Source organism: Epinephelus moara, chromosome 9 (genome assembly GCF_006386435.1).
Source record: "Epinephelus moara isolate mb chromosome 9, YSFRI_EMoa_1.0, whole genome shotgun sequence".
In the NCBI taxonomy this organism is placed as follows: Eukaryota; Metazoa; Chordata; class Actinopteri; order Perciformes; family Serranidae; genus Epinephelus; species Epinephelus moara.
Window position 1 is genome coordinate 25,937,065 of NC_065514.1, and position 25,804 is coordinate 25,962,868.

General features: G+C 39.7%; 3 protein-coding genes across 7 annotated transcripts in view; all 3 read right to left on the reverse strand.

Annotated features, from left to right (window-relative positions):
- Positions 1–30: 30 nt before the first annotated feature.
- Positions 31–1,623, reverse strand: rxfp3 (relaxin family peptide receptor 3). The gene has a single exon (XM_050053309.1). It carries the CDS (start codon positions 1,455–1,457, stop codon positions 234–236), a length of 1,224 nt encoding a protein of 407 aa, XP_049909266.1. The 5' UTR covers positions 1,458–1,623; the 3' UTR covers positions 31–233.
- A 10,049-nt stretch (positions 1,624–11,672) lies between these two features.
- Positions 11,673–19,917, reverse strand: btc (betacellulin, epidermal growth factor family member). Of its 4 annotated transcripts, none has more exons than XM_050053646.1 (5): positions 19,593–19,917; positions 18,707–18,814; positions 13,414–13,540; positions 13,100–13,246; positions 11,673–12,894 (listed from the first exon to the last, which is right to left on the reverse strand). In XM_050053646.1, the coding sequence occupies exons 1-5, from the start codon at positions 19,630–19,632 to the stop codon at positions 12,747–12,749; spliced, it is 570 nt and encodes a 189-aa protein (XP_049909603.1). In that variant the 5' UTR covers positions 19,633–19,917; the 3' UTR covers positions 11,673–12,746. The 4 variants fall into 4 exon arrangements, with proteins under 4 accessions (XP_049909603.1, XP_049909602.1, XP_049909601.1 ...); XM_050053645.1 differs by having other exon boundaries at positions 13,414–13,543; XM_050053644.1 differs by lacking the exon at positions 19,593–19,917 and having other exon boundaries at positions 18,707–19,586.
- A 3,449-nt stretch (positions 19,918–23,366) lies between these two features.
- The window catches only part of gng10 (guanine nucleotide binding protein (G protein), gamma 10), a 3,992-nt gene continuing 1,554 nt past the window's right edge, over positions 23,367–25,804 (reverse strand). The window contains exons 2-3 of one of the 2 annotated variants that reach the window (XM_050052998.1): positions 23,642–23,769; positions 23,367–23,562 (exon numbers count right to left, since the gene is read on the reverse strand). In XM_050052998.1, coding sequence (XP_049908955.1) covers positions 23,644–23,769 — 126 coding nt within the window. In that variant the 3' untranslated portion in view covers positions 23,367–23,562; positions 23,642–23,643. The remainder of the gene's footprint in view (positions 23,563–23,641; positions 23,770–25,804) is intronic. The other variant, XM_050052997.1, reaches the window with a different exon arrangement.

Below are 25,804 nucleotides of genomic sequence, written 5' to 3' on the forward strand. Positions count from 1 at the left end.
ATATATTTTTGGACAGACTTCGCACATTCAAAATACTGTATGTCTTCTTTTTTTCAGGAAAAGAGAAATGTCCATGTCAACAAAAAATAAAATCACAGTCTATAACAATTTCAGTTGTTTTCTCGCCTTTTTATGAAAGCAGATCCAACTTGAACTCAGCTTTCCTGACATAGCACTTAACATAATTCATATAGATAACAATCAGAGACTATAGGTCCCTGTGGCTGTTTAAACTACGTGCTGTTTTGCGGAAGATCCCGCCGGTCATGGTACATGACAGCCCCCGGGGGATAAAACACCACATTGGGCTCTTCAGGCGCGCTGACCGGGTGCAGGACGTGCCCTCGCTCGTCCATCGCTGGCTTTGTGGTTCCTGTAATCGGCCTTATTTTGGGTGAAGTCAGCCGCCAGAAGAGTTTTTTCAGCGCTTTCCTGAACTCCCGCCTCGTCAGGCAGTACAGGATGGGGTTCAGGCAGCTGTTGGAGTGCGCCAGGCACACGGACACGGGGAAGACGTACGCCTGCGTGGTGTAGTATTCATAACTGAAGTGAACCACGTTGAGTTTGATGAGGATACCCCAGGCTGTGAGAGCCTGGTTGGGCAGCCAGCAGAGGAAAAAGGATAAGACTACGATGGTGACAGACTTGGTGACCTTTGCGCGTCGTTTGGCGCTCGATGTGTTGATGTTTTTGGAGGTGATGGAGCGCAAAAGGAGCAGGTAGCAGGCTGAGATGATGCCCAGTGGTACCACAAAACCCAGCAGCACTTTCTGAGAATGATACAGCCCCAGCCAGAACTGCGCGGTTCCATTTGTGTCCGGGAATTTGACGAGACACAAGTCCTCACTGGAGACGGTCACGGTTGTGGAGAACACTGCGTGCGGCAGAGCGGCGGAGACGGCGGCGAACCAGATGAACACGGTGATGCAGCGCGCGGAGGAGCAGCAGTGTGGCCGCCGCCGCCTGCCCTTGAGCGCAGAAGCCAGCGAGCAGTACCTCGCCACGCTCATAGCAGTCAGGAAAAACACGCTGGCGTACATGTTCATGGCAGTCACATAGGAGACGATCTTGCACATCGCTTTGCCGAAAAGCCACGTGAAGTCCAGCGCGTTTTCCACCGCCCAGAAGGGCAGAGTCAGCACGAACTGGAAGTCCGTCACTGCCAAACTAGTTACGAAAAGGTTGATGGAGGATTTTTTCCACACCTGTTTAGACTTCATCAGGTAAAGGACCAGTAAGTTCCCAACCAGACCCAAAGCGCACACCAGCGAGTAAATGACAGAGATGACAATCCTCACAACAGCGGCGCCATCTCCAACAAAATCTGTCCTGTTGAGGTGGACTGAGTCCGCGTCGGAGCGGTTGGTGGTGTTGAAAATACAGCTGTGGCTGAAGTTTGCAGAATAGACTATCCCTCCCGAGCCTTCGCAGTTAGTGTCCATAAATTCCCCAGACATATTAACTTTAATTCCCTAGGAGGGTGTTTCCTACAGGCATGGTTAAATCCTTGGATTTAGGGTCCGTGCGCCAGCCTCCTTGTCACTTAATAAACATACATTAAACGTTAAAAAAAACGGTGCAGGTTTTGTGTGAATCGAAATAAACACAAAAATAACTGCTGTGTAACCCTGACAGGTGAGCTTTTCATTTGCCTGCCCTTCTCTGAGATTTTTCTCTCTGTGCGCCTCAGCTCTCCAACCGTGAAAAAGCGCCCTGACGCAGCGCTCAGGCGCAATCTGGCGCTGTCCTTGGTTCTGATTAGGTGCCACGTGGAAAACAAAAAAGACGTCATCTCATGTTGAGAAATCCGTGAGAAACGTCATGAGTTAGACATAAAAACAACTAATTTTGGTATTTGTTTTCCCATGTACACCATCTGTTCTTAAATGGACTGTGGAATTAAAACCGTATTGATCATATGCTTTACGCATTGGACATTTTTGATAACCCCAAACGCAAACGCCTACACCACCACCACCACCACACACAGGCACACAAGGGTAGGTTTCATTTTAACATTGGGGGTGACACATATGAAACAGTGGGTTTGGGGGTCCTATGACAGAAGATTTTGAGCATGAATCCCTTTATTTCCTGCATTGTGGTGAATTTGTATGCACCAGTTTTTTGGCGTAAATGTCTTTAATTCTGTCAAAATAAAAGTCCTCTGCTACTAATGTTTTTATTAGGGGTAGGGGGTGCACAAGTTCTCCATATTAAGGGGAATCTTAGACACACACACACACACACACACACACACATTTATTCATATTAACCTGCAGTGAAGATTGCTGTCAAACGCTGGAAGCTTTCTCCACTGTGGATTTAGCCATCCATTACTTTTAATTTAATTCCTATTGATTCCATTTTACCTTGGCTGAGGGTCACTACTGTTTCATAAGCATTTCTGAAGTTTACCTGAGTGGATGGCGCAGATGAAACGAGGTAGATGGATAAGATGAGGGGAAATAATGGATGGCTGGTGAAATGCAGAGTTTATGAGGCAAAAAATACAAAAAGTCGAAGAAGAGAGGTGAAAAAAGGAGAGTAAATTAGACTGTGATTAAATCTGAAGACAGTAGTGGGATTAGAGGCATTACAGGTTAATGAGATATTCACAGTTAGTAAGGCAATGAAAGTAGCCAGGTCCATTTTTATCAGTATATCACACATATATTTATATATTTATACATTTCATACTGTAGAAAGAGTCTTTCCATGCTAACAACATCTCCAGGGACGTACATGTTCTCCTACATATCACAGGTACATGGTGTCATCAGAAGTGCTGGCTACATGATCTGAATGACAGAATATTTTGAAACCAAAAATTTAAATGAACTGCTCTGAATAGTGACCGCAGATAAAGTCCCTCTGTACAGCTTAATTAACTCCTTAAGGAGCAGCCGATCAGGTGAGGAGACCAATTAGCTGTGCAGTGGCAGCACAGTTTCTGTTTGAAGAGTTCTTATTTCAAAGGATTTCAGTGTTTTTGAAAGTGGATTTATTGTTGTGCAGATTGTGCATGCAGCTAAGGGTAAGTCCTTCTTTACTTAAAGTTAAGTGTTGTTTTTATTTAGAGAGGGGGGGCTACCAACTCCTCAATTTGTCTGACTGGAGAAATATAAAATGAAAAGGATGCCACAGTAAAAAGATTTTTAAAAAATGTAATTTTCAACAATCAGTTCCCTCTGATATGTGTCCATTGTAACATTTCAGAAGTCAAGAGCAGAAACTGATCTTGAGAGAATGGTTCAAGTGCCTGGTAAAGATGTTGCTGTTTCGATTACTTTATATTAATGTTTTTCAAATCTCAGTGGTGCCAGGGAACGTATAAGCTCTTAACCCTGAACACATTCTTCTTCTCGACAGTTATGTCACATCTGATTGTAAGGTCTGTAATTGTGTTCAAAAGAATATTGTGGAGCAATGAAATAAACACAACAAAATACACCCTCGTGTTTCCTGCCATCTGATGAATGGAAGTATTCACTCTCCTTTTAGCTCTGTTTTGGTCTCCACCAACTCCTGAGGGGTAATACGTTGCTCTTTAGCAGGGAAATGCTTCACTATGTTCACCAGCTGGTCACTAACTTTGTCAGTCTGCTGTTTTATCACTGCTACCTGTATATGTGGTGATAATTTCCTGTCTGTCTGCTGCAGCTGAAAAGTCACAAATGATACATTTCTGTGGGTTTGTCTCTATGAGCGGCCTTTCAAACTGTCAGGGCTGCCATTTTTCAATTTAGGTTGGAATGGGGAATTAAAATTATTTCATATTTGTAATGATCATAGTCAGGGTCATCCTGAAGATGATTACATTGAAAATTTTGGCAAACCTCTGACAGAAAATATCTCAAAGGTCCAGTGTGTAGGATTTAGGGGGCTATGTTGGGAGAAATGGATTAAAGTTGTATAATCACCTGAAAATAAGGACCACTGTTTTTGTTACCCTAAAATGAGCCATTTATATCTACATAGTGAGTGGGTCCTCGTCCGCAGAGATCACCATGTTGCACAGCTATGTTTCTACAGTAGCCCAGGACAGACCAAACATTGGCTCTTGATAGGGTTGTTTGCATTTTCGTATTGGCCACCCTAGTTAAGAGCCCCTCTGCAATGAGCAGCCTTGGAAAAACACCGATTTGTAATGTGATGCTGCTTTAGTCTGTGTTTCTATTGGTTTAAATTGCCTCAAAGATTTGTTTTGAGAGGAAGAGAATTCTGCAGATAATTTGGCTCCTGGTGAAATCCTCCCAAACGTCTGGATCCCAGGTTATCAGAGGAAAAAGGTGAGCACACATTAGCCAGTGCATCTGCGACAAGCTGAACACTGTAGGAGAAACACTGACTTGTAACATGAAACAGCTTTATTCAGCATTTTACCGGTTTGAATTACCTGGTCAGTTTGTTTAGGAGAGGAGGAGACCTCTGCGGAATCTGCGGATGATTCATCTCACAGTTAAAACCTCCTAAATAATGAATACTGAAGGAATTCTGAAAGAAGTTACAATTAATTTTTTAAATCCTCACCACTAGATGTCACTAAATCTCCCTAAATCTCACACACTGTTCCTGTAAGTTTAAACATGACATTTTCTGTGTTACATAGTCATTCTGAAAGGGACTCTGACAATTTGATTCCAGACATTTCTTATTGTGTTACAGATACAGTATACTGAATAAAAAATTTAAAGGCAAGACTTTGGTTTTTGCTCCCAATTTTTACAAGTTTAAGTTAAAGATCTAAGATTTTTTATGCACTCAATAGGTATATCTCTCTCAAAGTCTGGTTGAAAATGTATTAAAAACTGTGCTAGTGAGCATGTCTATTTTTCCAAGATAACCCATCCATCTGACAGATGTGGCATATTCAGTATTGTTACTACCCAGGTGTGCCTTGAGCTGGTGACAATAAAAGGCCACTCTAAAATGTGCAGTTTTCACTTGAAAAGAGACACTTATCAGTCGTTCCATTAGTTGTGCTACAGAAATACATTCTTAAGTCACGAATTCCCCAAAGAATCAGTCTTGATATGCCACACCTGTCAGGTGGATGGAGAAAAGGAGAAGTGCTCACTTATATTTGTTTTAAAAAATAGTCTTAGATCTTCAAATAAAACCCGTGAAAAATGGGAGCAAAACAAAAGTTTAAATTTTTGTTCAGTATATATCATTTGGCATTTAGTTCAGCAGATGCTAATAAAACAATAGATTAAAAAAATTATCTGAGTTCAAAGACATACATGAGTTAAGACATATTCATCAGACTATATAGTTTAATTTGATAGGGCAGGCAGGATCAGCAGATCCATACTGATGTATTTGGCCCCTGATCCATTTTCTATTTGTGGGAATCAAATTGAAAGAAATGAAAATCTGAATCACCCATGTAATAATCCTTCACCAAACATTCAGCCTTTGTTTTGGGCTCATCTACCACAAATCTTCCACAGAAATCAGTGTGTCAGATCCGCTGCGAGGCTCTGCGGCGCTGACACTGACAGGAGGAAAAATGTCTGCTATAACTGGTATCTAAATACAGTACATGCCATCCCACTGATGGCTTCCTGAACCTTCGCCTTTTGGAGGATATCTTGATAGGTGATGTTATGAAGTGGATGGATTTAGAGGGGGAGAATGATAACTGCACAACCCACACCTTATTTACCACCTCCTAAAATCTTTTTAATAAAAAAGTCCCTTTGCCACTTGGATTTGTATCTACTGTAAAGACCTTGTTTTCTTAATTTGAAAAGCAGAGGTAGTCACTTTTGTGTCCTGGACTGAAAAGAATGCCCTCCAGGGAATGATCAAAGTCAAAATTAACACTGACTGGGTAAATAGTGTAAAGAGTATATGGTTGTCAACTCTCAGTTTTACAGCCGTACCCAAGTTACGCAATTTCAAGGCTGTTCAGGGATCACAGTATGGAGAAATATTTAAACACACCATTTTAAAAATTGGCAATATTCCTTTTTCCCTCGCCAAAATTTTGCCTAACTTTGGCTTTTCGACAAGATAGCATAACATGGTTGGTACCAATGGATGCCATGGGCCCTCTAGTTTAATATGATAACTGTGTCTTCACTGTAGCTTAAAAGCTGAGCCTGACACAGCCTGTCTTAAAAATTACTCTGCCCCACCTCTCACCTTCAGCTCTGCCTGTCATACCTGCTGCTTCTTCACATTTCCTTCTCCAGACATTTGACCGTTGCCTCTCAGCTCCTGTCATTTTCTTGTTCTCTCTGTACCCTGACCTTTCCTTTAGTGGTCCCTGATTTTTGGTGAGGCATTCTGACGTAGCTCATTAAGCAGCAGTCCGCCTCACATGTTAAAATGTGTTTTAATTATAAGATTACATTTATTTATCATTTAAATACATATAACTTGTATTGTCAGTGATGTAAATCAGTAAGTAAGTTGTACTTGTTTTCATTTAAGTGTTGGCCATAGACCTTTTCATGGGGGGTGAAGTAGTCCCTCAAATATTAACATACTAGCAGATGTTTTAATGTCATATATCTGGCTGAAACTTATATGAAAATAACTTTGTGTCATATTTGCTAAAACTGTCACTATATTCTGAAAGTTATACATGAGACAGATAGTTTGAGAAAAGTCATGTCCCTCCCACTGCCTCTAATGGCATCAGACTGCAGAGCGATCAACAACAACCAGTCAGAGCTAATGAGACTCTAAAGCAGCTGTCAGTCATGTTAATCACTCTTCACGAACTGCAAACTGTCAAACAAAGCAGTGCTGATCAAATATGAGTCAAGATTCTGTTACTGCATTGTCCTTTTCTCACCTCCATGTCTTCAGAAACATATTTTAGTGTACCGTTTAGCTGTAAAATGAGAAGGTTGGTCCGACTAATGGGTGGTGCTTCGTACTCACACTTAATTGTATCCAACATGGCGGCCGGGTTAATATAGCATAGACTAAAAATAATGGACACAGCTTTTGGGTCCCCATTGGTTTGTGGACTCCCATTATGAAGCCTCGAGTTTGGCATAATGGCCATCACCATCTTGGTTTCATCTTGGTTCTCTAGGGGTGGCCAAGGACAATATCAGGGCCTGTTTTTCAAAGTGGCCCGCCTTTAATTATGTGGAACTTTCAGCCTTAATAAAATGTAAATTGAGTTATATAAAAATTCTGCCCCTGCACAGTCATGAATATTGAAATCAGCTGTAAAGATCAAAACAGTTTTTTGTACCAGGCTGAACATGGTGTTTTTTTGCTGTAAAGTTGGCCATTTTAACATGGGGGTCTATGGGGTTTGACTGGCTACTGGTGCCAGCCTTAAGTGGTCGTTCAAAGAACTAGAGTTTTTGGCACTTCAGTGTTGGCTTAATTTTTTAGCCCCTGAAGTTGTCGCTTGGAATACAGTGGAAATTTCAGCAAATATGAAAAAAAGTTATTTTTATTATAAAATTTACCAACTGTAGCTTCAAGGTGGAGCTAACTCAAACTATCTTAGATACTTTTGGTTTGTTAGATTTACTATATAATAATGATTCACAATTTATATGCTCATTTTAGGCTTCTGTAACCTTGAGTGAGCAAAGTAAGTAGGACCTATAGCTGTCAGATAAGTAAAAAGTGCAACATTTCCCTCTGAAATGTAGTGGAGAGAGTAGAGTTCAGTATTTTGGATGCTGTGGTAGGTGTTCTGCTGACCTCCAGTGTTACTCATGCAAACTACAAAAGCTGCACACTAAAGTGATTTTATAGAAAACACACTGAACACTGCCTGAACTAACCCTGTGTGGTGCACTATCCTCCAGACTGTCTGTTAGTCATAGCACAGCTGTTGGAGCCCGCAGCTTGCACACATACCAGAGGAGAACAGATGGAGCTGTGAGAATTCAGTGTGAAAACTGTATTGAATGAAGCCTGCAGTCACATCTACACTTCATCCAAGGTCTAATATCCACCACACGTCTCCTGAAGTTGTTACAGGGGTTTATGAAAGACATTTTTACTGCCTTGCTGCTCCAAATCAAACATCTACTACAGTTTGGTTGAGCTGGTATCTGTCTTTCTTATCAGCCTGCAGACACACCCCTCATATAGAAACTCCAGCATTCCTCAGCTGTCACTCATTTGGAGACAGACGGCCACACAGGCCACCTGAAATTAGGTCAAAGATCCTGACACCGTCACTGTAAACAAAGCAGAGAATAGATGTCCTTGGGTACTAAACTTTAGGCTGGTGTTAGTTTGCTAAACTTATATTCTTAGACAGAAATAATGAAGTTGTGAGATATGCTTCTTGGCAGGGTTTTCAATGCATTTTAATCCATTCTTATAATTCATTTCATTGTTGCCTGGGTATATTTTGAAATGAGCATACTTTTTCAGGCAAAGCAATTCATGGTAACAGAAGTCACGTACATATCAGTCATGTCCCTGCCTCTGTGAAATGAATAAAGATTGGCACATTGCAAATGGCAGTGAGAGCTTTGTCAAATGGTGCAACGATAATCACCTGAAGCTCAACATCAGCAAAACCAATGAGCTTGTGGTGGACTATTAGGGGAACAGGAGGCCCCCTGTCCTGGTTATGATCCAGATAAGAAAGTAACGCTGACCTTTGACCTTTTGAATATAAAATGTTATCACTTCAGTATTTTATCCTGAAATTTTGTCATAATTACATATGAATTCTTGAGGTATAGCCAAAAATGTACTTTCTGAGGCCATGGTGACCTTTGACCTTTGATGAACAAATTCATTTGATTCTAAGTGGTGCTTATGATAAGACCTGGTTGAATTTGCTTTTAACTGTTAAAGGGACACACCATTCGGTCGTTCATGAAAAACAATTGATATGCCTATCCTGCATAAATGTAACAATTATTTTCATACAATACTACTGATTGGGATTCATCTGGATGAATATGAGTGGACAGGAGGGTTCGTATGAGCAACCATTCTCAATGTGAAAACTTTTTCGTTTCACTTTTTGGGACCAGCAGCCTACATTCCTTCTTTTATTTCAATTCCAACTGTGGTAATGAATTCATATTTTTCACTGGGTTGTTCACATAGCCTGCATGAAACAACACAGTAATGAGGGCAAAGTATCTAATATGCATTTTTAGTCTTCAGAACATTGTAGTTTCACCACAGCAGATCCAGGTGACATCTGTCATCACATAAAGTAGCCTAGTGTAAATTCAGTCAGATTATCTTAACACCACGGTTGTGTTTTCGTAAGTCCTTATGAATCCTCCTTTACATCTTTCCTTGACCTCATGATATTTTCAATTGGGTTCAAGGAAAAGTGTTTAGGAAAAAACACAGGACGTAAATTTTTATGACTATTCCACCACAGCCCCAGTGGACGTTTGTGCCAAATGTCAAGAAAATCCGTCAAGGCGTTCCTGAGATATCACATTCGTGAGAATGGGACAGACAGACCGATGGACAACCCGCACAATAATGCCTTCGTCCACAGCTGTCGCCAGTGCAGAGGCATAAAAATACAGCTGGTGGCACAACCCAACACTGAAACCTTGAAAAATAAAGTAACATCCAGCAGGTACATTAACAAGAACAGCATGACAGCTAAGTTTGACCTTTTGTGAAATTGGATTTTCTTCTCTTTCAGGCTGAATCATAGATGGGAAGATTAATACCTCTGTCATGTCTGTACAGTGAGTATGAAGCTATAACCAATATATTAGCAGGCTGCATACATGAGAGTGATGTATCTGACATTCAGCAGAAAGCCTTTCCCAAAATGTCAAACCATTCCTTTAAATTACTGTATCTTCCTAGTGTACTGTGTATGAACACTGCCTCACCACCTGTTCATCCACTGTCCACTGTGATGCTATCGTGCTCAGACATTTCAATCTTCATAGACGGGATAAGGCTCAGACAGAAATGTCATTGATATTCAACTTTTTTTTTCTTTAAAGAATGACATTTAAAACCGAGTTAGAACCAAAGACAGATTCGGATACGAGATAATTCCCCTGTGCCAACAAGATTAGGTCACGTTATGCCACAGGACGATACTGTTTTATGTTCACACCCTCACACTGGAATTTGTTGGCACCTGTGACAAGACACTGGTGACTGCGGCTAGTGATATGGCACCATAGCAACACAACAACATAATAAAACTGTAACCAAAGTACAGTCACATGAGAGAGAGCATAATCATTACTTAATCAGAGCATGTCTTGTGCATTTGTCTGTGTAATAGTATTGTAAATATTGGATCTATTTGATTAAAAGTTTGAAATGGAAACTGGAACGAGGGTTCATGGAGACGTTTATCTGTGACAAGTCAGCAGTGGCCTTGTGAACTTGAGCTCATGATGAGATCAAAACAGTCTCTAGGCCAAGGGCACGTTAAGTAACATTTCTTAGAAAACACCACGTAACGAGTCACTTTCAAAGGTGGGACCAAATCCTTGTTTTGCAAGTCACAAGAAAGTCTCAAGTCCCAAGTCAAGACAGGCAAGTCAGTAGTTAAGACTGACAAGTCCCAAGTCCTAAACTTTGGGTTTCGAATCCTAAACAAGTCATTATGCACACTTAACCAAATGTAAAGCCATTTTAACATCAGATTATTAATCTATGAAATTAACAAAAGTCATCAGTTCTTTTTAAAATCTGTATTTGAATATTTTTGTTGGGAGTTGTTGCATCTTTATCTGCAATTTTACCCCCACATTTTGCATACTGCGTTTAGTTTTTAGCTGACCACCTGTAGTTTTTGTACCCAAACAAAATGATTCTTGGTAGAATTTTTCAGGCTGTTCTCATACACTGTTCATACATTTTCCTAACATTATGTCCATTCACACTCAATAATGAGCCAGTAATTTGGGTATAACCCATGTATTTTGGAAGGCTGTGATCGTGTGACCAATGAGCTGGCAGGAGTTAAGAAGGAAGAGGTTCAGAGCAGTTGATTTAGATGGCAGGTTGCGGCGGTGGATGGGTCAAAAAACACAGGACTTTCCCCTGGAACTTTCCCCAGGAAACACATTTCGAACTGTTGTTTCATCTATGTCCTCATCGTGTTTCTTTTCCTAACCCTAACCACAGTAAGTTTACTTACCTAAACCTAAAGGTGCCCAACCATGTTCCTTTTCCTGAGCCTAACCTCCGTAACTTTATGTGAATTACGTAACTTTAGGTCAAGGACATAACATCATTCGTGGGGCGCTAATTTGTAGGATATTATACAAACTGTTGTATATGGATACATTGGATTTTTTCCACCTGGAACTCAGTAATGTAAGTTTAGTTTTTTATGGTTCTCTCCTGCAACCTAAACAATGTGGATCTGGGGCATTAATTGTCGACTCGCTGGGAATTAATGCCATTAATGTTAGTTGATTCAGTAAATTAAGGAAAATAAACTGATTAGTGGCAGCTTTTTGAATAACATAGTTTTTCAACTCAAAAGGCCAAAGTCCAAGGAAAGTCACAAGTCTGTAATGTTATAGTCTTTTTTGATTTTGTCGAGACTAAAGTCATCAAATTTGTGACTTGAGTCTGATTCGAGTTCAAGTCATGCGGCTCGAGTCCACACCACTGGTACTTTTTCTTTTTAAACACTACGTGATGTGGCTCTTGTCGCGGTAGATTTCAGCTTTAGATTTTTTAAATTCCTTAAAATAGACAGCACATGTACAGTAGACATATTTATTGATAGATGACACATAGACATCAGGAGCAGAATTCACTGACTCTGCCCTGACTCTCTTCATTCTACATTTAGATGCAGAGTTATTACACATACAGATACACATTTAAAAGCCCAGTGAAAGGCTGGCAGTTTAGGAACCGTCTCATACAGTGGAGCACTTTCACCTCAGTTGAGCCTCCACACACAGGCTCGGCTGTTCTGCCTCCTGTAGCTCGGAGGCTGCTGGGCTCCAAATATACAGTTCAAAAAAGCCTCCAGCACAAGTTCTCCTTGTCCTCTTCCAACCCGGGACTCCAGAACTGCAACCTTTTAGTATATAGAAGGCTCTCCTTGCATTGCTAATGTTGATGAGTAACAATATTCTGTGTGAGTTTACATAGAGGCGTTGGATAGAGGAATAAATGATGCCAACTGCTGATTTTTTGTGATGTGGATCAATAGTTTACCAGCAATAAACAAAGCAGAAACAATATGACACAAAGACACAGCATACTGAGACAGTTATTGTGTAGCTGCTGGTACTTGGAATATTGCATATATTTTTGGAGTGCAGTATCTTCACGCAGTCCTTTTCCTCTCATTCTTTAGTGTCTGTCTCCCACGACGACCAATAACCCCATTAAGTGTTAACATAAGCTGCCAGCTGGTGTCAACATAGCAACAGCCAATTTGGCGTTGTGCAGTCAGCAGTGCTTTGTGAGAGGCTACAAGCGCCTGTTGCTCCACAGCGTGGAAATAAAAGTCCTTGACAACACACAACCAGCTGAACACTTGTCTCCAACTTATGTTTATCATCCTCTTTGTCCTGAAGCTTCATCAAAGTTTCAGGCAAGGCTGCCCTTTAAAGGAGGGTGCAATCATTGGTGCTTCTGCTTGATCTTACACAGCCTTTATCCAGAAATGTCTCTCCTTGTTCGAGCTGGCCTCTGTCCTGTCTGGCACAGAGGGACAACCTGTAGCACACTGCTGTCACACACGAGACAAAAGGCAGCAGGTGTCACACGAAGGACAAAAATCTCTCATGTCTAAACAATTCCCAGACTTGTGACCGCACACACACTTCTCATACAGCATTGGTGTGTGGTGGCTCTGTTGAGTCTGCCATTGAGGTTGTGTGTGTCGTGCTGGTGTCCATCATGCTGAGCTTCTCTGTCCCGTTCCTTGGTTCTTCTCTCCGTCGTCCCCTCCGCCAACACAATCTGCATCTACGACTGACAGAGACGTCAACATGTTATCATATCTTTTAGATGCAGCAGTATTGGCAAAACTTATTGTTCAGTAATCACGCTTTCATTCTGTCTAACAAGACAGCACATAATAGCAGTTCCCAAAATGTCAAACTATTCCTTCAAGTAGGCTACATTTTACACATTGGTAGATCAATTTTTTTTCTCCCCTACAAGCACAATAGCTTACTCTGAACAAATGCAGATGAACACAATGACAAGAATGAGGAAAACAAGTCCCGCGATGACACAGGCAATTATGATTTGGCGTTTCTCTCCTATCCGCCAGTCTAGGTCCAGATATTCACACCTGGAACCGATGTAACCACGCTGACACCTGAGAAAGAAAAGAAAGACTCCTTTTATGTAAAACACAATGAAACAATGCTGCCTCTTTTATCTGTTCTCATTGTCATTTTCCTCTGCTAGCTCCTAACTTTAATTTCTCCTTCCCCTTCTTTCTTAGTCACCTTAGTCCATCTTTTTGCAGCTGACGTCTCTCACCTGCAAGACGGCGCCTTCTGTTCTTGAATGTAACGACACTCCCCGTGGATGCAGTAGCTTGTCAGTTCCTCGGGACATTTTGAGAAGTGGCCACCCCACTGCCCCGTGTCTGTTGTGGCTGTTGTGTCTGCTGGACAAATGAAATGACAGCATTTGAAAATTTGTTTCATCATTTCGTGTTCAGATTATTAATTCAATATAACAACATTTCACTGCCTGTTAAAGTTTGCAGCTATATAAACTAATGAACAGTCAAAAGTAAGAGTTTCTCATTTGGTGTTCAAACGAATAGTTAGATATTTTGTCTGTATTTGCCTTCTTGCTGAGAGTTAGATAAGAAGATTGATACATATGATGTCTGTATCATCAATACTGGGCTGGCTTATATTGAAGATACAGACGGCTTAGCTTAATTTAGCTTAGTGTAACTTAGTTTTGCATAGAGATCGGAAACAGGGGGACAGCTAACCTGAATGTCTGTCTGAATGTAACAAAATCCACATACCAGGACTTCTAAAGAAACTTCTAACAAATGTGACTGTAATCTCTTATAGTTAGTGCGAAAAAAATGCAATCAAATTACAGTAAATTTAGGTAAAAAAATATTATATAGAGAGTATTTTGTTGGGGCGGCACGGTGGTGTGGTGGTTAGCACTCTCGCCTCACAGCAAGAGGGTTGCCGATTCGATCCCGGGTGTGGTAGCCCTTCTGTGCGGAGTTTGCATGTTCTCCCCGTGTCAGCGTGGGTTCTCTCCGGGCACTCCGGCTTCCTCCCACAGTCCAAAGACATGCAGATTGGGGACTAGGTTAATTGATAACTCTAAATTGTCTGTGAGTGTGAATGGTTGTCTGTCTCTATGTGTCAGCCCTGCGATAGTCTGGTGACCTGTCCAGGGTGTACCCTGCCTCTTGCCCGATGTCAGCTGGGATAGGCTCCAGCCCCCCCGCGACCCTCAAGAGGATGAAGCGGTTAGAAGATGAATGAATGAGTATTTTGTTGCTTCTGTTGCATCTTTTCACTGTGCAGGATTTCCTTCTTTTGGCAAATCCTGACAATGCAGACTAGCAAAGCTGTGGAAAAATCTGCGTGAAACACTATCAGGATGAGGATGGCTTACAAGGAGCTGTCTCTCTGTCAAGACAGGCTCCTTCATTTGGCAGCATGTGCTCAGATTTTGAGCTTGGTTTTCATTTGGTTCTCATTTGAATTCAAATCAACACAACAGGAGCCGACCACACCAAGTCAGGTGGCCATGTCAATGGACACGACTGCCTTTCGGTGGTGGAAATTCAACAACATTTCTCTCTCAAATCAGAAAAGAGCTTTAATATTTATGTATCGTGTAAAGCCTAATTACCAGCGGTGAAAATGCTGTCAACATCAAAATGCTTGTTGTCAAGCCCGAGGTAACATTTAAAGGTAAGTTAACATAACCGCAAGTATGTTACATTACTTAGACTAAAGTAATTAAAATAATTACAATACTTACATTACATTTTTAACAGGCTAACCAGTAACCTGTAACCTATTATATTTCAAGGGTAACCAACTTTTGTCAAGAAGGAGAATGTCAAACTATTTCTGTAACTGTGTCACATTCTGTCAGCTCGCTTCTTTGACACCCTTAACCTCTGGTATGGCCTGATTTATAAATAGACTGTTTGCAATATGATCCTGAGTGGAGTCCTGATGAATCATCGCCAGGAAAAGCCTGGTGTCATCAAGGTCTCGTTAACCACGTGTCTCTATTATTACAATTCCATATTAAATGAAACGCATGCTGAGGTGGGATAAAGTTACAGTACAATTCCCGTTCTCCCTGTCTAAGTCTTCCCACTCTTCACTCTAAGCTGGTCCACAAAACACACCCTAACACAGCTGCCAGTGGGCCATAATGCTGAACTTCTGACCCCCAATGTTACACATGGTGCCTCTTATACTACAGGACGCCACTATCTTTACAGCCCATTATCTTTGAAAATGAGCTCGTAAAAGAATACTGCTGTTCAGGTGACATCAATAAGAGCGCTTCGGTTGTTAGCTGAAATGAGATCCGGTTTGCTGCCACGATCATTGTTGAGGAGGAAAATATCCTGTTACAAAGTTCAAAGGAAAATTTTGGAAAATATGTAGGCCTATTTGCTTTGTTGACGAGAGTTAGGGACTGTACTTAACTTGTCAGAGGATGGGGGTGGCTGGAGTGTGACTTTGTTGTTGTTTTGTTTGTTTGTTTTTCTTGGCCCTCCCCAGAGCTACAAATATTTGTTCTTAAGCATCTCTGAGTGACTGGGGAAATGCATGACCCTCGCTTCAGGTGTGGAGACAATTAGCAAACAGCCCAGGAATGAGAGTTATCACCAAAACAAGCCGCTTGTTTCTAAAGCAAAATCCTCCATAAAAATCACATCAGACAAGCTGTGTGTGCACTTCAGTATAATGAGTGCCTGACAGCCAATCACAAAGCTAGCTAAATTTTTTATAAGCCTACACATCACACACATTTTTTTAAAAAGAAAACATGCTTTTCAAACCCACTAGGGTTGCAACGGTATGAGATTTTCATTGTACAATTATTGTCTTACGTCCGATTATTGTTTTGGCGTATCACAGTATAATGAAATAATTAAAGTGAATGTTGACACAGCATTTACATTAGTGTTATCATTATTATCAGTTACAATGAAATGAAAACAGAAAGTTTCTTTTTAGGTTGAACAAACATTTAATTCTAATTGAATGGGATAATGATAACCTTTAACTTGAAAATCCCTCTCCTAAGCCAAATCAAAAAACATATGTCCCTCCGCAGTGCTTGAAAAATTATTTGAAGTGCCTTCCCTCTTTTGCACCACCCCCTCTCCTCTAACACGTAATGAACAGTCCCTTAGCTTAGATGAAAAGACTGATGTTAGCTAATGTCTTCAGTAAATATGAAGCTAATACCAGCAGAAATTGGTTAGTGTAGTTTTGCTCAGCAGGGGACACAGCTGGCCTGGAAAGGAATAAAAATGTCCATAGATGGGTAACTAAAATGTTATTTCTTGTCTTTAATTGACCAAAACCGTAGAAAAAAACTGTAAACAAAAAAAAAAAAAAAAAAAAAAAGACATGTTGTGGTTTTGGAGGAAGTTGAGTGATAATGAATTACCCATCTTTCCAGTTTTTCTGCAACACTAAGCTAAACTGCTGCTGTTGTAACTTCATATTTAGCATAGTCTGCATGTTCAGAGTGGTATTTAGCTTCTAATCTAGATCTCGACAAGAAGGCAAAGAAGCAGATATCTTAAAATGTTGAACTATTAATTTGTTTTAAGTTCATTTGTTGAAGCAGCTTCTGAATCACTTGTTTTACTGAAACAATATAGTTTTCTCCTTCAATGCAGGTAATGAGGAATTCAATTACAAGTACTATAGAGTGTCCCAGAAATAAGTCTTAAAACCCAGAAATGATTTAGCATTTTAGCACTCCCCGTTCTCTCATCTCAACGTCAGTGGGTCTTTTGAATATGTTTTTGTTTAGATGCCTTAAGTAAAGTCTGTGGATCACACAAGCTTTAGAGACTAAAACATAAAAGCCATAAAATATGCCAGTAAATACCCCACTTGTGAATTTTGAGGCTTTTCTGTGTCTTAAAAACGGCAGTTGCTAACAAGTAGCTAAATGAGACTGCAGAATTATCATCACACCTAACACTGCTGTACAGCCTCGCTGTGTAAGGGACGTCAGGCCATGTGGTGTAGTTTGTTTATAGCCTAATGTTAGCTTCTTATCTCTGGTGATTGCATTTGTGCTTCAAAAGTTAAAATAGTGATGTTCATTTGAGAGGGTTATCTTGCAAAACAAAATGTGTAAGTATCATATGTTTGTTTACAACAGAGCCTTTTCTCTGCAATAATCCAAATCAGATTAAATAAAATCCTATTGGACTGAACCACACACAGTTAATCACTCAGTACTACTCTCTAAATTGTCTAAATTCAAACTCTCTGTCAACGTACTGAATTGGATTCAGTCTTACTTGATCGCTCTCAGTGTGTCAGTATAAAGGATAAAACGTCATCTCTAAAAACCTGTGTTACAGGAGTGCCACAAGGTTCCATCTTAGGACCATTGTTGTTCAGTGCATACATCAATGACCTCCCAACTGTGTGTGATGGTGTGGAGATCCTGATGTATGCAGATGACACAGTCTTATATGTACATGGGAAAGACCCTGATGAGGTAGCTAACAAAGTATCATTAACTATGGAGAGAGTTGTGAAGTGGCTCAGTTACTCATGTCTCACTTTGAATACTGAGAAGACTGTGACCATGTATTTTAGGAATAAACAAAGACAAATGGCTTTTCCAAATATTTATGTAAATGGACAAAAGATTACAAATGTTAATGAGTATAAATACCTGGGTGTCACTTTAGATCCCACTCTTACATTCAGAAGGCATATTAAAAATTTGTGCCATGTATTGAAATATAACATAGCTAACTTTAGACATATCAGGAACTCATTAACAGTTGAAGCCTCTGTGACATTTTTGAATGCTATGATGTTATCTTATTTTCATTATTGCATATCATGTTGGTCTCAAGCAAACAAGACTGTCTTAAAACCAATAAGCTCACTTCATGAACAAGCCTTGAAAGTCCTGAATAGCAAATCAAGACAGTATCACCATTGTGAAATTCTTGTTAAATATAAAATATTAAGTTTTGATAATTTAATTCAGTACTCAGATGTTTGTTTAGTGCATAAGATGCCAGCGTGGGTATTCTATGGGTTGTTTGTGGAGATGATGATGGATTTTGTCCTGTGTTTTATTGTCTTTTTTCACCTGCCCAGGGACTACAGATGGAAGGTAGCTAGAAGCTAAATCTGGTACAAAACATCTCTTTTCTTCGTGAGATTAATGTACTTTGTGCACTGTCCCTGTTACAAATAAATTTAATAAACTAAACTAAACTAAAAAACTAAACCAGGACGACACTAATTTCCGCTTTGGCCTACAGAAAAATGTCATCCCTTGAGCACTCTCTCTGTTATTAGATTAAATAGCCTACAGCAGAGTTAGTTGATCCAGCCTCCACCTAAAGTTGATGTATCTTTCAAAGACACAGAGAAGTCGCTCCAACAGCTGGTGAAATTAACTGCCCATTTTTTCCCCGTTAAGTGTTTCAATGCGTAGTTGTGTTTTCATGTTTACATCCACATCTGTGTTTTATTCTTCCATTAAAACCTCCACCTTAAAACTTCAAAGCAACCATTTACAACCCCCGCCTCCTCCCAATACCTACCTGTGCAATTGTCTCTGTTGCCATGGTGATGACAGTGGGACACAGTTCGATTGGCAGACTCGTCGGTGGCATTCCATTCTGCCAGGGAGTATTTGCATAAGGCCAGAGCTGCAGCCAGAAACACAAACAAAAAGCCGATCACACACACACACACACACACACACACACACACACACACACACATACACGCTCACAACACACAAATATATCCACGTGCACAATTGTGCAAACACTTTTAACCAATTAGTGACCACATTCGACGTTAAGTACAAGATCCACAGGAAAAAACCCATGGTCACAGTCAGAGTTATTGAAGAATAGCTGCTGAGTCATGATACCAGCCTGCCTTTTAGGGTAGGAGATTTCTCTCAATCACGCCCACTTCTGTCTCTCTCTCACACACACACTTTTACTGCACTAAACAAAATCTTAACTGCCCTGGTCACTTTTAGATCAGACATAAGTTTACCACAGAGCTTAAATGTATATGGGGGTATTGCAATGTGATATTTAATTCCACATTAGGGAGGCTTGTTATGACAAAAATCACTCATCACAGTGAAAATATTGCTGGTGTATTCATTTAATCATCAGCAAACACTGGAGTCTACTGTACAAATATAGCTCCGTAGGAAGAGCACTGTCTTCTGCATTACTTTGAAGGCACATGGATGATGAAAAGGTGCGGCAACAATGAAAACACAAAGTAGAATTAACTCATACAGTGCCATTTTAACTCTATGGGAAGAAAATGATAACTGGAGCACACGTTAGATTAATAATTATATGAAAACATCACTCTAACTTGTCTGTCTGAGATCATATTGAAACCAGTCCTGTGTTTACAGCCAATTAACTGAGCAGGATAAACAACAGTAAATCTTACCTGCTACTATTCCTACATAGAGTCTGTACACCTTGGCCATCTCCTCACTTGATTAAAGCGCTGGTCCGACACATGAAAGCTCAGTATCATTGACAAATAGAAATGACACCAGATCAATATTTTCTCAGAGGTCAATGACCTTTGACAAAGGTGTGGACAAGCTGTGGAAGTTCCCCAGTGCCGTGCCGTATTGTGGTCCTTCATTGATGGCGGTTAGTTTCATAGTCATCCAGGAAAGCTTGAGGCTATAACCAAGGCGCACGCACACACATACGCACAGCCCAAAGTGCCTCTCTGGACTGTGGCTGGACTGCACTACAGTGAGTGTGAGTGTGTGTGTGTGTGTGTGTGTGAGAATAGAAAAAAAGGGGTGGTACTGAAACCCAACTCTGCTCTCTGCTCCCCGCCCACACCTTTAAAGGAGAACACGACTCCATTCAAGCTATTCAGGTTATTTCCTCGTCAAAGAACAGCTGCACCTTTACACCTGACTGTCCTTTTCTTAAGAATGAAGCGAGAGGCGGAAAAGCTCGTTGACAATGAACAACAGCCAGTTTAACAACAAAGCACTTCGGGATCCATTTAGATATTTTTCATTGTGTTGTCCTCAGGTGGAACATGTAAATATATAACCTGACTTTTGCAGGTTTGCTGGTCAAAATCCAACACTGAAGCACACTGCTGGAATTCTTGCTGGTCGAGACTGGTTCCTGCGGGGTATGAGTCAACTGGAGAAAGTTTAATGTGAAAGTCCAAATGGCTACTAAGACAAATACTTTACTAGAGTATTTCCATGTCTGATAGCTGTATTTACACAATAAGATTTTACAAACAAATCATATTATTAGCTTATAAAATACTAAGCTTTGCCCCAGATTAAATTACCCAACAGTATATAAATACTTAAAATTAGCTCCATTTCGGCCAGTTTCTAGCCATGGATGGATTGTGAAACAGTGGGCCCCTGGGCATAGATATGGAAAAGGCCCCACTGCCTCTCTTACATAGGAGCAGGACACACAGACTGTGATGGTTTTGCATCTCTTTGTAGTCTTTATGCAGTTTTATTTGTGTCTATTTGATGTACTTTTGTGTCTTTTGAGGTTATTTGTGTCTCTTGTAAGTAATTTGGTATCTCTTTGTGATTGTTTTGTAACTTGTGGTCATTTTGTGTCTCTTTGATGCAATTAAGTGTCTGTTTCAGGCAATTTCCTGTGTCTTTGGGGCAATTGTGTGGCTTTTTTGGTCATTTTGTGTCTGTTTTAGTCATTCTGTGACTCCTTGTGGTTGTTTTGTGTCTTTTTTGTTATTTTGTGTCTGTTTGAGGTACTTTTGCATTGTTTTTGTTATTTTGTGTCTCTTGTGAGTCATTTGGTATCTCCTTGTAGTTGTTTTGCAGCTGTTTATATACATTTTGTGTCTCTTTTATGCATTTTTGTCTCTTTGGGGCAGTTTTGTGTCTCTTTGAAGTCATTTTGTGTGTCTTTGGGGCAATTTTGTGTCTTTTTTGGTCATTCTGTGTCTCCTTGTGGTTGTTTTGTGTCTCTTAAAGGCAATTTTGTTTGTCTTTTAGGTAATTTTGTGTGTCTTTGTCTTTTCTTGTCATTCTGTGTCTTGTGTTTTTTGTGTATCTTTTTAGCTGTTCTGTGTCTCTTTAACGCAATTATATGTATCTTTGAGGTCATTTTGTGTTTCTTTGTCGTCATTTTGTGGGGGGATTTTTAGGTAATTTTGTGTGTCTTTGGGGCAATTTTGTGGCTTTTTTGGTCATTTTGTGTCTGTTGCAGTCATTCTATGTCTCCTTGTGGTTGTTCTGTGTCTCTTTTTAGTTCTTTTGTGTCTGTTTGAGGTACCTTTGTGTCTTTTTTGTTGTTATTTTGTGTCTCTTGTGAGTCACTTGGTATCTCCTTGTAGTGGTTTTGTGGCTGTTTGTATACATTTTGTATCTCTTTTAGGCAATTGCTGTCTCTTTGGGGCAGTTTTGTGTCTCTTTGAAGTAATTTTGTGTGTCTTTGAGGCAATTTTGTGTCTTTTTTGATCATTTTGTGTCTGTTTCTTATCATTCTGTGTCTTGTAGTTTTTTGTATATCTTTTTAGCTGTTCTGTGTCTCTTGAAGGCAATTTTGTGTGTCTTTGTTGTCATTTTGTTTCTCCTCGTGGTTGTTTTATGTCTCTTCCTGGTTAGTACGTGTTAATTTGAGTGACATTTTGAAGGTGATGGTCAGGGGGCCCCCCGACTCTTTAGGCCCCTGGCCCTGTGCCCTGTTCAGTAATCCATTCATGCTAGTCTACAGTAAAATACTGCTTACAAATTAATGCAAAAGTAATAGCGATCTTACAATATAGTATATGATAGTATAACACTCAAATGGGGCTTTTTTTCTAAACTTAGTACTTCAGCTTTTGATACTTTAAGTATGTTCTGCCGATATTACTTACTTTTACCTAAGTAACATTTTCAATGCAGAGCTTTAACTAGTATAAATATTTCTACATTGTTGTATTGCCACTTTTACCAAAGTAAAACACCTGAATACTTCTTCCACCACTGCCTGGGCTGTTTGGGTGAAATGAAGCATGTTATTTTTGTTCTCCAGATGTGACCAGCAGATGGCACAAGTTGACACTTAAATTAAATACATATTTTCAACATGTCCTGTGACACCCAAAATTGTACTTATGGTTAAGTTATTATGGTTTGTAAGCGTATGATTAAATCGACCTCTCTCATGCCTTTCCTGTGATTTAATCTGTATGTGAGAAACTCATTTGAGAAAGGGAAAATAAAATCTGAAATAACAGAATAGTCACAGTTTCTCATCACTCAAATAATTTAACTGATGTGTGAAAATGGCATTTTACTCTCTGATAATTGATTCAAAACTCAAGGACAGAATGAACTGCAGCCACAGTAACTAAATGGAAATAGCTGTGTGGCAATCTCCTGTAAAACCTCTAGTATTTTACATGTTATTTCGGGTTAAAAAATATATACAGAATCAATGTTCTTAAGTGAATCAGCTTCACATTGCTCTCAACTATCTATCCTAGAGGGAAATTCTCATTTTTACATACATTCTGTGCTCTGCTCATTCTGATGCAAAAAGTCTCAAAAAGGAGGAACATCTGACGTCTTTAGTGTGGCACACATTTGAACAAAGGTCATTAGGAAAGGAGGCACAGAAATGTGAAAACTATTGAGACTCGTCCAAGAACAGTGTACTGAGAGGAAAAGGAAGTGACCAAGCAGAGAGCCATCTCATGACTGGCTAGACCTCTTGTAGGCTGATGTAGACTGTTTCTAGGGCGACTGTCTACATCTTCATATATATGTATATATATATATATGTTATATTTTACACAGAATAAATGCAAATAAATAAACAGACTTAAATGACTGAACACACTTCAATCAAATGGATGACGTGATTCATAATATCCTATTTCCACACTCGGGTGATTCATATTTCATTTCTAATCTAGCATAGCCTTGAGCTTGTAAATGAGGTCTGAAATCTTTCAAAGCTGAGTGAAGCCAGTGTTTCTCTCTGTCAAGTGTCTTTGCAGTTCTGAACAGGAAGACCCAGTTTCCTCTCTCTGGCTGTGCTCCTAACTTAGACTGAACATCAGGAAGCTCCAACGCCGAGAGATTCCAAGGCATAATTTAGAGCCTGGCTATAAACATCCGCTTTGTATAATCCATAGATAATCACTACATAACTCTGCCACTAATAGTAGCTTTAAAAAGTTATCAAATAAAAAGATGAAGAAGGTTTCTGTAATGCCCTTTATTGTGTTAAAAAGCAGATTTGTATGGCTATACAGTAAAGTAATAAAACAAGACATTTATCTGAAAAATAAATCATTAAAATGTGCTTTTCTTAAAAAACAAAAAGGAATTATTTTCTTCTGTGAGTGAGATGCCACAGTTGCGTCCACTTCTTCCTCCCCTGCAAAGACAGTACAAATTCTAATTATCCCTCTTTGAAATCCTGCTATACTAATAGGTTTACGTACAAATAAAGGTTGTAAACTTTGCATACTCTCACCTTCACACTACAGCACAGGAGCGTGGTTCTCTGAAGGGGTTGCTGCCTGTGGGGACGCCGACCAGCAGGGCGTCTTTGCCTGCATTCTGCAGACAGTACTGCTGGAGCTCTGCAGCTGCCTGAGACACCTGCAACACACACACACACACACACACACGCACACACACACACACACACACACACACACACACACACACACACACACGCACACACACACACAAACAATATCTATTTATATGGCACCACTTTCTGATAAGACACCATTTATAAAGGGTTTATAAGCATTTATTAATGACTTTATTATTGATTAATGAAAAATGTACTAGGGCTTTATAGATCAGTCATAATCCATTAATAAAAATAGAATTCAAAGGTCTAGTGTGTTGGCTTTAGGGGTATCTATTGGCAGAAATGTTATATAATATACAATCAAAAAATAATGGAGGTAGTTACAGTGGACTCCCGTTTCGGTATTTTGACTGTGGCCATCTTGTTTTGTGTTTTTGGAGAGGCCAAGGATACTATCAACAGACAGCCAGTCACTCAAAGCGTCAAGCCCTTATTTATGCGTGACGTTAAGCCCTAATAAAATTTAAACGGCCACTGGTTTACAGTTTGTACCAGGCTATAAATACGTTTTTTCTGCTGTAAAGTTTGAGCTTTTTAGGCATGTTAACATGGGGGTCTATGCGGATAGCCTGACTTCTGGAGCCAGCCTCACCCATTCAGAGAATTGTCATTTTTGGTACTTCCGTGTTGGCATCATTTTCCAGCAGCAAACGTTACTGCTTGCTTTACAATCAGCTGAAAATAGGTATCATTGTGTTTTTGTTGCTTTAGGATGAGCTGTTTACATCTATATACCAAGCGAGTCCTCTTCACCAGGTTGTTTCTACAGTAGCCCAGAACAGACAAATCAATCACTGACTCTAGATAGGGCCATTCGCTTTTTTTGCGTTTTGCTTTGGCCACCATATTTCTCCCCTATATGCTTAACACATGGGAGAAGTTTCAGTTTTGCAACCTCACAGCTCAATGCCACTAAATCCTACACACTGGACTTTTAATCAAATTAGAATAAATAATAAGAATCACTTTAGGGTTGTCTGAATTTAAATGCCCTTACAGCATCAAACATGCTTTGTATTTTTAGCTAGCTATTTAAATATAGGGAGACCCCTCCAATGGACTGTTTGGCCACCTACCTTTGAATAATGATTTACTTACAAGATCCTTAATAAAGGGCTTAGTAACATTTGTAACTGCAGCCTTAATGTCTTAGTAGAAAGTGAGAAATACAAGACCCTTTAATAACAGCTTACTTGTAAGGAGGGGTCACCCTAAATGAACTAACGAGCTACAAGGAAAAAGCATGGCTGATGCTTGAGGAGGATATTCCACAAACTGGCAACCCAAACGTGTTATTAATTGATTGTAAATGATCTATAATGCATTAGTAAATTATTTAGTTACTATCAATAAATCCGTTCATTCGTGAACATAAATCATTTTTGAAGCCATATTTTTAACTGTTGTACATTAGCCTGATGTAAAACATAAATAAAGCGAACATGTAAAAGGCAGCTGAACAGAGACTAAAAAAGCCAAAAGGAGTAAAGTAAATGATAAGCAGTACTATGTAAGCAATTCATACAAAACATAGAAATAAGAGCAGCAATTAGTGCAACATAAAATCACATTTCAACACAGAAAATATTAGTAAAACTATCAAGATTACTTAAAAGATTACAAAATATAAAATAATCATCAACATCTTCATGTCATAGAGATATCTTTGAAATATTTAGATTATGAGATGAGTCAGACTTGTGAATAATTTTTATTACATTCTACAAATATCTAAATCTGACATACAGTGGTGTGAAAAAGTGTTTGCCCCCTTCCTGATTTCTTACTTTTTTGCATGTTTTCCACACTTAAATGTTTCAGATCATCAAACAAATTTAAACATTAGTCAAAGATAACACAAGTAAACACAAACTGCAGTTTTTAAATGAAGGGTTTTATTAATGAGGAAGAAAAAAATCCAAAGCTACATGGCCCTGTGTGAAAAAGTGTTTGCCCCCCAGCTCCTGTTAAAACATAACTGTGGTTGATCACACCTGAGTTCAATTTCTGTAGCCACACCCAGGCCTGATTACT

Excerpts from the sequence above, each read along its gene's own strand:
- rxfp3 (XM_050053309.1), bottom strand. The coding sequence starts at position 1,457 with ATGTCTGGGGAATTTATGGACACTAACTGCGAAGGCTCGGGAGGGATA.
- btc (XM_050053643.1), bottom strand. The coding sequence starts at position 18,890 with ATGTGTGTGTGTGTGTGTGTGTGTGTGTGTGTGTGTGTGTGTGTGATC. Across the intron at positions 13,247-13,413 it reads CAGAAGGCGCCGTCTTGCAG|GTGTCAGCGTGGTTACATCG; the intron begins GTGAGAGACGTC and ends TTTCTTTCTCAG. Across the intron at positions 12,895-13,099 it reads TTCATCTGCATTTGTTCAGA|TCGTAGATGCAGATTGTGTT; the intron begins GTAAGCTATTGT and ends CGTCTCTGTCAG.